This window comes from Solanum tuberosum, unplaced genomic scaffold (genome assembly GCF_000226075.1).
Source record: "Solanum tuberosum cultivar DM 1-3 516 R44 unplaced genomic scaffold, SolTub_3.0 scf00509, whole genome shotgun sequence".
Taxonomy (NCBI): domain Eukaryota; kingdom Viridiplantae; phylum Streptophyta; class Magnoliopsida; order Solanales; family Solanaceae; genus Solanum; species Solanum tuberosum.
In genome coordinates this window covers 256,957-270,434 of record NW_006239428.1, presented here as the reverse complement: position 1 = coordinate 270,434, position 13,478 = coordinate 256,957, and the positions used below count along the sequence as shown (strand labels likewise).

General features: G+C 36.0%; 2 protein-coding genes across 2 annotated transcripts; one reads left to right on the top strand and one right to left on the bottom strand.

Annotated features, from left to right (window-relative positions):
- The first annotated feature begins 227 nt into the window (after positions 1-227).
- Positions 228-4,380, top strand: LOC102590849 (monoglyceride lipase). Its single transcript, XM_006364664.2, has 7 exons — positions 228-735; positions 2,168-2,206; positions 2,397-2,467; positions 2,999-3,063; positions 3,289-3,378; positions 3,458-3,550; positions 3,669-4,380. The coding sequence occupies exons 1-7, from the start codon at positions 317-319 to the stop codon at positions 4,104-4,106; spliced, it is 1,215 nt and encodes a 404-aa protein (XP_006364726.1). The 5' UTR covers positions 228-316; the 3' UTR covers positions 4,107-4,380.
- A 359-nt stretch (positions 4,381-4,739) lies between these two features.
- Positions 4,740-5,231, bottom strand: LOC102590500 (lachrymatory-factor synthase-like). Its single transcript, XM_006364663.2, has one exon. It carries the CDS (start codon positions 5,229-5,231, stop codon positions 4,740-4,742), a length of 492 nt encoding a protein of 163 aa, XP_006364725.1.
- Between the last annotated feature and the right edge of the window lie 8,247 nt (positions 5,232-13,478).

The window sequence follows — 13,478 nt, the reverse complement described above, 5'->3', positions numbered from 1 at the left end:
TGAATAGTTATTACTTGCATTTATTAGTATGACCTAACTAGTTTATAGCATGGTAAGAAATAGTGCGACAAGAGTAACTTCTTTTCAAGCTTCCTATTTTGACTCTCCACTCAAAATCAGCCACATCAGCAGTTGCATATATAACTCCCTGTACCTCTCCACACGGAATCAAACCGTGTACTTTCAACATTTTCCTGGTTAAGAAAAAGTCATCATCTTCTCCATAAATAAATACTTTTCCATTTTTTTCTCAACAAAAACCCCATTCACAAAAGCTTCATTCTTCAATTTCCACCTTTTTTTTCTCTTTCATTTGATGGAATCTTCATTGCCGGTGGAGGAGCTTACTTCCGGCGCAAGTGGCCGGATAATTCCTCTTTTCAAAAATCTTCGCCGGTCAGTTTTTTCATACCAAACTTACCGGAGACTAATTATATTTATACAGTCTATTTTCCTATGGGTAATTCTTCTGTCTCGATGGAGGTTCTCCACGTCACCTTCGTCTCCTCCGCCTTCGCCGTCTGCAGCTACTACGACGGTGTTGGGGAAGAGGAGGAAATTTGCTCTGCGGAGGGATGAAGAGGATACGCAGAGAAGGAGGGCACTTGCTGAGGCGTTAGATATGGTGGTTGAGAATGATGGTGTGAGCTGCCGTTGGAATACGTCTTTGTTCTTTGGGGCTCGTCGGAATGCTTTGTTTTGCCGATCGTGGTTTCCGGTTACAGATGAATTGAGGTATGTTAGTTTTCGAAATTTATTATTACCATGTATGTGAGTTTGTATAAAGATAGAATAGATGTGAAGGGGTTTGTAGAAGGTTGATGGTTTATGTATAATAAGAAAGTCAAATTATGATAAAGCATGAATAAAGAGGATTCATACAGGTAATTAATTTGGAATTGAGTCATACATCATGTTTATTAATTTTGCAATCACGGGTGTGTGGAGGTATGGGGATCTAATGTATGGGAGGAAAAAAACGAATTGAACAAATGAAGGTGTGGCCTAGTGCTCGATAAATTGGATTGAGTTCTTAGGTTGAAAACACTAGTGATTTCTTCCCCCGTGTGTTTTAGTCTTGGTGAAGAGAGTTTGCGCACAAGCTGGTCTGGACACTAGGGCTATCAAAAGATAAAACTTTGATTTTGGTACCAACTTAATATTGCAAGCTTCGTGTGGCTGTGGCAAAGAATTGTTCCTTCATCGTGTTTTGGGGAAATTGGGATATGGTTATTTCAGCATTAAAGTATGGAAAACACAACTGCATGGGTGCATCACCCCTTGCTGACTTTTGTTCATTAGAGTGGTTAGAAGCCAGCCTTTCATTTACCGTAAGTACAGAAGGCAGTTAAACATACCCTGTATGTTACCCAATGAAACTATTTTTCATTTCTATGTTAGCTTCACCCCATGTGATTTATTTGACTTGATTTTATTAACAGAGATACTAGGGATGCTCATTTTCAGTTTTTCTGACAAAATACTCCTTTAACAAGAAAATTGCAAGTATTTGAAGTGATAATTTGTACATGAGTATCTTATTTCGTCTGTGCAGGGTCATTTTATATTGCACATGAGAAAAAATAGACATGAATTTGATTGGCAAGTTGGAGCATTAATATTGAGTTTTAAAAAATATTCTAGTTTGCTAGGACATGAAATGCAAGCCAGAATCTACCAGTGATCAAATGTGGTGTACTGCTTTCATCAGGAAAAAGCTTAGGTTGAATTTCCTAGACGTGGCTTCATGTTTTAGATAATTCCTCCATAAATCCTTTAAGGTAGAGTGCTATCTTAGAAGGCGAGTGATTTCCATTTGAATAGATCGATCAATGTCAGACTTATAAGAGAAAACTAAAAACTGTACATCATTACTGCTTCTGATCTTAGTAATCCTAAACCATTTGTTATAGGACATCAAGAATACCCTTTCTCTTTTCATCCTGCAGTGCCAAGGCTTCGTCTATTAGTAACCATTTTTTTTATTCCTAAGGCTCAGTCTGATAATTTGACAAAATTCACTGACTTTGTTGAGGTATTAAGGAGCAGTAGTGCTGCAAATTCTGATATTTGTGTTTGCTAATCTGCTATAAATTGGCTATCTCTTTTTTAATGTTTTTAGTGTTTTTCTTTAATTGTTTCTTAATGGCTGGATTTTTCGTTTCAGGGGCATAATTATCATCATCCATGGACTGAATGAGCACAGGTAACTGTTTATTGACTTTTTTTTTAAAAAATTTGGGAGGGGAGGGACAGCTGTTTTTTTTTAAGAATAGGCGTCTTTGCTAAATTGAGTTGTTTAAGCCTCTCATTTCAGTATTGAATACAGTACAATGTTTATTTATGACTTGGCTTAACTAGTTGGATGACAATATTCCTTTTATATTTCATTTCAGTGGACGATATGCTCATTTTGCTAGGCAACTGAACTCCTGCAACTTTGGGGTGTATGCAATGGACTGGATAGGTACTTTTATCCTTCATTTTGAAGACCTTGTTTAAATTGGTTAGAGCTCCTGTAGTGACCTCTTTATGATCACACATTCTAGTAGTTCATCCTAATCATGTGAAAGAACGGTCATTCTTAGGATGCTAAAACAAACTCGCCTTGTCGTTTGAATGGCTACCAAAAGGTCAATTATGGAAGTGTGTGTATAGCTTCATCAATTTTCATTCTCATTGTGTCTCTTCCTTGGTGGTCCTTTCTTTAATTTCTTTTCCGTGGATGAAGTTGGTCCTTCTTTCCCTGATGCTTCTTTACTAGATAGCCTCTTATCAGGATTATACTTCTCTCACAGGTACCTCACAAAGTTTGTTCTTCTTCTAAAATGTGTTGATTTGAGCTACATGCATTAAGTATGTCTTGCTATATCTTCTGGGTTCATGGATAATTAAATAAGCTTCTCTGAGCTGATTGTTATGATTGACTATGCTAGTAGTCAAAGTGGATGGTTAATACACTTATTAACAAATGACAGAGAATTGTTCTGTGTGACAGGGCATGGAGGGAGTGATGGATTACATGGATATGTGCCATCTTTGGACCATGTTGTGGCAGACACAGTAAGTTGTCACTGTTTTTATATTTCATGCTCCATCTCTGCCATATATCAGAACTCTTCTCGTTGAGGACTCTATTCCAATTATTTTCTTGAACTTGATATCCACTCCTAAGTAACAAGCTGAAAATGTGATCTTCATTCTACATTCATATTTCTTTCATTGTTGTCTTGCCTCATCCATAGGGCCTGCCAAATTACCTACTATTTTCTTTTCATGTTTATACAGGGGGCTTTCTTGGAAAAGGTCAAGTTTGAGAACCCTGGTATACCATGCTTCCTCTTTGGTCATTCAACGGGAGGAGCGGTGGTCTTAAAGGTAAAGCTTTTGAAGTGAAGTTAACTTGAACCATTCTGAGACCCTTAGTATTCATTGATTATTCTGCTCCCTTGCACAGGCAGCTTCTTATCCACACATTGAAAACATGCTGGAGGGCATCATATTGACTTCACCAGCATTGCGTGTGAAACCTGCAAATCCTATTGTTAGTGTAAGGCGCCTACCCTTTTTTTTATATGGTTATTTTCGTATGCTTTGATGAATGTTTTTTCACAGCAGTGTCTTCTTTCCATGCACTCTCTAACTTTGTGTTTGTTATCCAAATGCAGGCTGTGGCACCAATTTTTTCATTGGTTGCACCTAGGTACCAGTTCAAAGGTTCTCACAAAAGGGGAATCCCTGTTTCAAGGGATCCTGCAGCACTGGTGGCTAAGTATTCTGACCCTCTAGTGTATACTGGGCCTTTGAGGGTGAGGACAGGGCATGAGATTCTGCGCATCTCCTATTACTTGATGAGGAACTTCAAGTCTGTCACTGTCCCATTCTTAGTCCTTCACGGATCTGCTGATAGAGTCACTGATCCATTGGCTTCTCAAGATTTGTACAATGAGGCTGCTTCTGAATTCAAGGACATTAAACTTTATGATGGATTCTTGCACGATCTTCTATTCGAGCCTGAGCGTGAAGAAATTGCCCAGGATATCATTGATTGGATGCACAAGAAGTTAGATTCTGGCAATCTTGAAAATGTGTATAGTCAGTGCTAGTTTTCTAAATAATTAGTGTTTTGATTGATCAAGGGGATGCTGTTATATTTATTTATTTGATCAGGTATCCTACTTTATTTTTAGCTTCCTGCTTCTCCAATGGAATCAGAAAGATGATTCCAATTATCTAAGCTTGTATAGTGTGTAGTAGTAAAAAATTAGTGTTGCCTCTGTTGGCTGATCGTTAGACTCGTTGGCCACTACTATGTATTCTATGAACACAACACAATCTTCTCTACAACTGATATGTTTGGTAAATATTATTTTGCTTCTCCGATTTTTCTATCAATTAAACGTTAGTAGAAAGAACCATTATACCAGGCTCGTACTCAAGAATTAGTCTTGATTCTGTATTTGATATGATAAGTTTTAAGCTAAAAATATCATTGAACTGCGACCCAAACCTGAGTACATCTTTTTGTATGATATCTTTTTAGAACAAATTAAAAATAATACTAATATGTCACATAGAGGGAGCAGCAATCAGTAAACTACTATCCATTTTCTCAAAATAAAACACTGCATACCTGTCTAATCCAAATTAAAATATTGCATACAGGTCTTTTATTACTCATCATCATATTTAACAGGCTTATTAATTAGAACTCGCAAAATCACCTAACTTAGACGATTCTAAAGCTTTCTCAATATTTTCAGCCATGCCTTGTGGGATGAGTCAACATAACCCGAAAATAATTCCAAAGTCAACCCATCAATTGGATCAGCAACGAACAACCATTCAATCTGGCACCTGCTCTCATCATTACCATCCGATGACAATACTTTCAACGTAGATACATAAGACTTGATTCCAATATTATTGTCTAAGACCTCATAGCTTAGACATCGCTCTATCTTATCAACTGTCAACAACTTCTCGTGACACCACTTGACGATCGCTTCTCCATCGTCTGATGACGATGGGGGCTTGGTACTGCTAGCGCAATAGCGGATAATTTCATCTTTATTATCACTATTCATTTGGTGACATGCGTCAATGTTTGGTAGCCAATGGTGGAAGTTGCAGAAATCTTCAAGGAGTGGCCATACTTGTTCAGCTTTGGGATGTTTTAGATTTGCAATGAATTTGCCTTCCCATTTGGACTCAAGTTGTTGAGTTGCCATAGAGGGAGAAATGAATAATAAGAAGGACCAACTTTTTTATATTAATGAATTAGCTGCACTAAGTATTTATAAGATGATTATGATGATCTTAAACTTAATATGATATGAATTATGATAAAGAGTATATTTGAACATTGACACTAGCTAGTCAATGTTCAAAACCATTGACTAGCTAGTCAAGATTGACCATTAAATTAAGGGTCCTCATTAATTAATTAGTAACTTAGTACCACCTAGATACTTCCTCCTGTCCATTTTACTTTTCATATTTTTTTTAATACGTTGAAAATATTACTAACCAACACCTTGTTTGGATGGTTGTTACATGTTGTATTGTATTATTAGTTTAAATATAATGTTTTCATTAGATATACCACTCAATTTTATGTGATTGTAGCGTTATCTTTATATTTTCTACGTATTTTAATTTGTCTTTACTTATTATTTAATAATCTTATTTTATCTTTTACCCTACTTTTTCGTATATAGTAAGTATCTCTACCTCGAACCCTATTTTCTTTTTAGATCTATCATTCAATTCGTCAATGTATGATATTATATAACGATGAAAAACAATACAAAATATCATTAAAATAATATAAGACAACACAATATAACACATTATCTCGATTCAATACTGACCAGTTATTTTTAATGATTAGGACAACTAAAATGAGTCAGAAAGAGTATTTAGTCATAAAACCTGATGTAAAGATCCCATAAATGTCGGTAATTGGTCATTTAATCATTGTTTTTGGACTATATATACTTATTAATCTGAATCCTAGAATAACGCATTAACAATGTTTGCTTTTGAATTTCAAGATTTTAAGCGAAATATCACTTACTAAAGTAGATAAATTTAACTTTGTTTTGTTTAATTGTGTGTATTTGTATTCACTGATTCAATTAATTTAAATTTACGTTAAATAAATAAGCTAAAAAAGTAAAATCACTTCCTACAAAAGGATCTTACTTTTAATTAATAATATAAGAAATTTCAATCATGGTCACAGAAAATGATAGATCTAACTTATAAGGCAGTGGGCATTAAAAAATGAGACGTAAAACTAACTGGCACAAATACACTACTACTCCATTTTTATTTATTTTTGCATAAATTGAAATAATGTCGGGATTTAGGTAAAACAATCTCCACTTTTAATTACACACTACTAAACTTAAATATTTTTTTAATAATGAATAACTGAAAAAATTATATTATAAAATATAATTATTTCTATTTATTTTTCACAGAATTCATTCATTGAGAAAAACAGTTTTTCATATATAAATGTTACTATTATTTTTTACTTTTTCACCATCGATATATTTATAAAATAATTATAAAATATTTTTAATAAAAAATTATAATTTAAGTCAACGAGGTAGAAGCCTAAATTAAGGCTACGAGCCTTTTGGCAAGGGAATTTGCTTGTAGTGGGAATAGTGGTCCAGTAGGGTATGGGCATATATCTCTTTCTTTTTTGGTTTTTTATCGATGAAGTTTATATTGGAGCTCGAACTAAATATAATATAAATCATGTACGGCCGAACTTATTTGGAATACAAATTTTTTTACATATTCAGAATTCATACTCAAAACTTTTAATTAAGAATGAAATAGAATTTTATCCGGCATGTATATGAAGGCTACTTTGTCCAAAAATTCCTTTTATGACAGAATTTATTATTATAAAATAACGTCTGGTCTGAATTGTCTCTTTTGAGGGCTGTACACAGCCCAACAATACCCCACGGCTCAATTTTATTTTATTTTTTCTCTTGCGTTGAGAGTATATAGTTTGTGGTTTGGAGAAATTTTGTCTATCTTAATTCATGGAATATATAATTCTTATTTTTACTTTTACTCGTTACTTATTCCCAAAATAAATTTTCATTTTTATTTGTCACTTTTGACATATCAAGAAAGGATAATACTTTTTCTATGTTTTACCCTTAACATCAAATACTTATTTTTCAAATTATTTCTAAGACATCATTTAATAGGGGATAATTTGATAAAATATATATCATTAATTATTTCCTTAATGGATGTGCCAAATCAAAATGTTACAAGTAAAAATAAACAGAGGGAGTATTATATTTAATAACTAGGTAAATTATCCGTGCTTCGCACTGGATCAAACTATTTTTATTTTTTATTTTTTTTCGGGATCAAACTATTTATTAAGCTTATATATGATCCTTTGATAATATTCGTATTTTTGGTACATACACTACATTTCAAGAACATTTTATCTTAAGACAAAGTTGTAACACCCCAAATATTTCTAAGCTAAGTCCCGAACCATTCTTCATTTGCGTGTAAAGTCGTATCAGATGATTCTTATATTTGCTCTTAAGTGAAAGGATCAATTCTTTAATGTGGGAATGAAATTGGATATGAATTAAAGTCACAAGAATCCTGTCACGACCCGATTTCTCGAGTCATGATGGCACCTACTATATCCTACCAGTAGGTAAGCCAACCCGTAACCCAGAACATCAATCAATCTAATAAAGAATACAAGTCCCAAAAGTGGACCACAACAGAGCGTGTCTCAAAAGCAACAAAACTAGCTAAACCAAAAGAAGGAGACAGAACAAACTCAAAACGCCAAGTGCTCGCCCTCGTCTCCGAGTCACAACTGCAAAAGAAGGTTGGAACTACTCACCGCTGATAATTGGTACTGGGACCTGCATCACGAAATAGATGCAGAGCGTAGTATGAGTACCAACACAACAGGTACTCAGTAGGCATCATAGGCAGATTGAGCAAAAAAGGGGTAAAAACAATAAGAAAGGATAGAATCTAGACACAAAGAGGTCAAAGTGGATATGAAAAGAAAGCACACGAGCATACTAGAAACAAACTAAGTACATTAAACTAAACCTAACTGGACCCCCAAATGCCCAGAAGGTACACTCGTGCGCAAGCTCAAATAAAACCTGAACGGACCCTCATAAGCCCGACAGGTACACAGAAAAGCTAAGTCTACCGAGAAAGAAGAAAATCGGGCTCCCAGCCCAAAGTAACTAAGATAATCCATCAGACTCCATCCAGCCAGCAGTGCACTCCCAGCCCAGCTAGAAAAGTGACTTTAGGGGGCACCAACCAACAGTCCACTCCCAGCCCAGCTAGAAAGAGGGACCCGTGAGTGAGGTAGATATCGCGAGTCGTCCTACCATGCAGTCGGCTCCCAGCCCAGCTAGAAAGAGCGACCCGGGAACACCCAGCCAGCAGCATACTCCCAGCCCAGCTAGAAAGAGAGGCCCGGGGCGATTGCCGATATCACCGAGTCTACCTAGCCAGCGATACGCTCCCAGCCCAGCTAGAAAGAACGACCCCAGGGGTGATGGTATCTCTAATAGGATCCAATCTAACAACAACCACCATGGAACACCGTCCACTCTAAGAATCACATAAAAGGCTCCAAGCCTATACTATCTCAATCCCGCACCTCTAGTGATGCACCAGACCTTCAAGAATGCATCGGAACCGCAGAATGAAAGGGAGAAGATACATAAGTACAACAAGAAGCAATAACGCCTAATCTAAGGCTCAAACTATCAGACTCAAGTCTACAGGAAGCTAAGTCATCCGAACGACGTCGGCAGAAAGTCAAGGCTATCCAGCCCACACGGGTCACAAGACTAAGACAATGCTAGCCTAACCTAGACTAAGGACATCATGCTTACGGTTAAGGATGAACAAAACATACAACACATAGCATACAAACATACAACTTTACTAAACCGGTTAACATGATACTATACCCGAAATATGGCCAATCGATCCTAACATGAGGTATCTAATCAAAGTAAGGTAGGAAATTGGTACCCACCCCCAACTTCGCTCCAATCGACATGCTTTTACACAATTAAGCTCAATCTAAAAGAAAGGAAGTCGTAGCCTACCTTAAGGCCGATCACGCGCTCTTCCAAAATCACTTTTACTGGGAGCTTTCCCTATACGAACGACCTCGAAACGCTGCCCCGCTAATCAAAAATAGAGTCACAACGTTAGTACGGTCGTTTAGACACCAAAATCACAACAAACGGTGACATGTCAATTTTGGAGTCAAAACGGGACTCGTGGGATCCGCACCGAACTGTCCGAATTTGACTCCGTCAAGAGATCCTAAACGGCACCCCAAACTTGTGTTTCAAAATGGAACACAATTCGAGGCTCAAAACAAAGCAAAAACCAACAAGCAAGAAACCACACTTTAAATCAACTAAAAGAAAACCTACAGCAGCAGTCTAAACTCGGAATAAACGAGAATCGAAAGGTTCCCAACACTCTTTGAACACTCTATGACAAAGTCTCAACAATTCTCAACACGTGGGACTTCGAATCACCCAAAACCGAGCTAAAATGAAAGAGATATGACCAAAACAAGAATGCCAAAAACAAAGGCTCGAAAAAGGAACTGCAGTCAGGTTAATCGCGAAATTACCTCGAACTACGTGCACCCAGAAACTTCCGAGCACTCTACAGCGAAGCCACCGAAAATACGAAGCTCCTGCACTTCGAATCGCCTAATTCGGATAAAAGATGAGAAAGTTATGAGAGTTTGAAGGTTTGAAAAATTGTTCTGATTTTCTACATTTATAGCAGATTTTTTGCAATATTTCCCAAACTTAAAAACTCCGACGGGGTGCTCCGAACTCGTTCGGAACCCTGTGCACACAAACGTGATATGCAACCATACCAAATTCAATATTCCGGACTCAACGGCCCAGTCAAAATTTCCATCAAAGGTCATCTCAATAAAAAGTGGGTCCCACTTCCAAAAGCCATTTTAAGTCAAAACCCACAAAAGGGCTCGAAAAGATATCGAAAACCTCGGGACACAAAAGAAGGGTCAATGTAGACCAAATTCGACATTCCGGAGCTAACCGCACTGAGGTAATTCTCATCTGAGCGCGCTTACTCAGAATGTTGACCAAAGTCAAACTTAGGCTTAAACTTAAAGTTAAAACGCCTAATCGCACCGACTCACACTGAAAACCTTGGGAGTCATGCCGACCATGCTACTAGCCTAATATGACCCTTCCGGAGCTGATGGAATCATCAGAATTGGATTCCGATGTCATCTTCTTGAACTTTTGATCGAAAATGATCGTCAAGGTTCATAAGCTCCAAAAACACTAAAACTCGCACAAAGACTAAACGAACGACCAGGTGACCGAACTGTCAGTCCTAGCAAGTCATAAATGACTTGGGGTCGCTACAAGAACGCTCTAAACGACACATAGAAGGCAAAACACAGAAATGACCAGAAGGGTCATTACAAATCCCTTGGCACAAAGTTGAGTTGAAAGCTTTCTTACCAATTAAGTTTTACATAAGATTCTACTTAGGTCAACTTTATACAATCATATCTCTCGGAACATAATGAACTAGGTGGCCATGACATATCAAATTAAAGGTCTATGAGTCTTCTTTCCAATGTCATCAAGTTTGCCTTATTTCGAGTTCAGAGTAAAAAATTATGATCGTTTTACTGGAACATGCCCGGGCTGAAAAAGTAGGCGAACTCACTTGTCCAATTGGCGATCTGCCGAATAGGTTGGAGAATCGCTGAGTTAGCTCGCCGAAATGTCCCGAAAATGTTAAGCTTCTGTCTATTTGGGCGATCTAAATTCCCAATGGGCGATCAACCAAGTATTTTCGACGAGGAGGCCTCCAGACTACCGTTTTGATCGACGGGACTTATTAAAAGGTAGTTTTTTTAATGATTTTTATGGTCCTCTTACATTCCCAGAAGGGTATTCTTGACCTTTTACCCTCAATTAACTTTCCTAAGTCGATCTCAAGCCCTACTAATCTCCCCGTTCACGCTCAACCCTTAGACAAGTCAAATACACGCGTTCTATATTCTCTCAAAGAGAAGCAATCAATTTAAGGTTTCAAGTCAGCCTCATCTTCTCAGGTATGTGAGGCTATTCATAGTGTTGGACTAGTTCGTCTGCACGCCCTATATCTCAATTTAGTCAGTAGCAAGTCGAATCTAGAGTTCTGCCCTCAATTTATGAGATTCTAGAAGATGTCTTATGATCTTGTTTTGAGTTTTGAATCTTTACATTACGAGATTCACAATATTTTTTGCTTGGAGATTCTTGAATTGTCGTTCATGCTTGTAGTTCCACATGAACTCTATATATATTGAGTTTCTTACCAAAAGATTTTTTTGATGATTCAAGTGAGTCTAAGAGATAGTTTTAAAAAATCATTTTCATAAAAGTTTAAGGGAACTTAGATGGTTCCAAATGTATTATTTTTATAATTGAAAATAGAGTACTATTTTTAGAAAAGTATAAAGAGTTTTCAGACAGAAGTAGTTAGGGGTGCGCATCGGTCGGTTCGGTTCGGTTTTAGGTGTTATTGGTTCGGTTTATCGGTTTGTAAATACGTCAAACCGATAACCAAACCAATAACATATTTCTTATCGGTTTTGGTTAATCGGTTTGTGGTACTTAACGGTTCGGTTTTCGGTTTAACCAATAAGAAAATACTCATATATATTATATACACGATAAGAAAATTTTCAAATAAACCATATGATTTTTCCAGCATTTGGCATGAAAGTAATAATTATAAAAATAACAATAATTTTTCTTGCAAGTTTAGACACTAGACACATTCAAAGGAAAAAGTGTGAAAGTAACAATCGTTTAACCATTAACAATAAGACTAGTAAATTTAGTATAGTCTTATTGGGTTATCGGTTTAACCATTAACAAAAATTATAAAACCGGAAACCGAACCAATAACCCAATAAATTTTTTTGCAAAACCGTTTAAAAACCGTTAGCCCAATAACCCAATATCAATAAACCAATAGTGTTTTTTTTGGTTCGGTTTATTGGTTAAATCGGTTTTTGCACACCCCTAGAAGTAGTACAACTTCAGTTATCTCTCAAAAGAGGCCTATGACTCAATCCAGAGAGTACTTTTATATGAGCATACAATATTATATTTTTGGGTGTAGTATTGAGCATCGATTTTGGATAAAAGTTAAGATAACTCAAACTCTATAACCTACGTCCCCAACGTAGATAGGATCGTGCCGCAAGACGGACGACTACCCACCTGCCTCAAGAAGGCTTTTTAGTGGATCCATCAGTTTAGTTGTGTTCTATACTCCGACAAGGAATAATGCGACTCTGGCAACGTGATAAGACGTTGTATCATCACAAGACTCATAGTGATGGTTATCGGTTAGACAAACTCCCTAATAATGTAAAGAGTAATTATATATATATGAAATTTGGATTTGATAACCTTCGTCATGTCTCATGTGTAACTACTAATAATGCAAAAATCCAAATTTACATTTTGAAGAAAAATATGGGGTAAGATTATTATTTTTTGCGTGACCCAAATTTCAATAGTGCTTGTTCAAAAGACTTAATTAATGCATAACATGAGCTCGTGCATCATAATAATTCAGTTGATTTTTTATCTGAATTTTTACTTTATTAGTAAGGATCGCCTATGAATACTCCTACTGGGTCATCTTTGTTGATGTTGCGCAACAACTAGAATGTGAATCGCAAATCCTTTATTGTATTTAATGATCTAAACACATGTTATTACTGGGACAAATTATACCGAGCAGAGGTAGTGATAATTATTCTTTAGCGCGACCCGCTCGAACGATTGCTATTCCTTGTGACTCTATTTATTAGAGATATTAATTAATGTATGGTGAAAAGATAATAGTACCTCATTGAGATAAAAAAATAAACAAGGATAATTTAGTAAAAAACAAATCTCAAGGGAGTGCAAAAGGAAATCATATTTTCCCTTTATTTTTAGTTAATCATATTTGATTTGATTGAGCCTTTAAAAAGTGTAATTGACGAAATGATAAATTTACTATATCACCTTTTGAATATAATAAATTTAGTGTTTTAGAAAATGACTATAGATAATAATTAAGATAATTTAGAAATAAATAATAAATTATCTCTTAATTTTTTTTTCAAATTAAATAAATAAAAATAAACATCTATTTTTAATATTACAGACATCAAAACGGACAAAAGGGAATGCATGACTTTTCTTATGATAATACCAAATAGTAATTATTAGTTATATAAATACTTTACTTATGGAACTATGGTGGATAATGTTATTGGTATTTTGTTATTATAATCAGATGTGACTAATGCAAGTCATAGAAGTATATTGTATCCTGAAAGTGTTTTTTTTTTCTTGTGTTGAGTGGGTTCG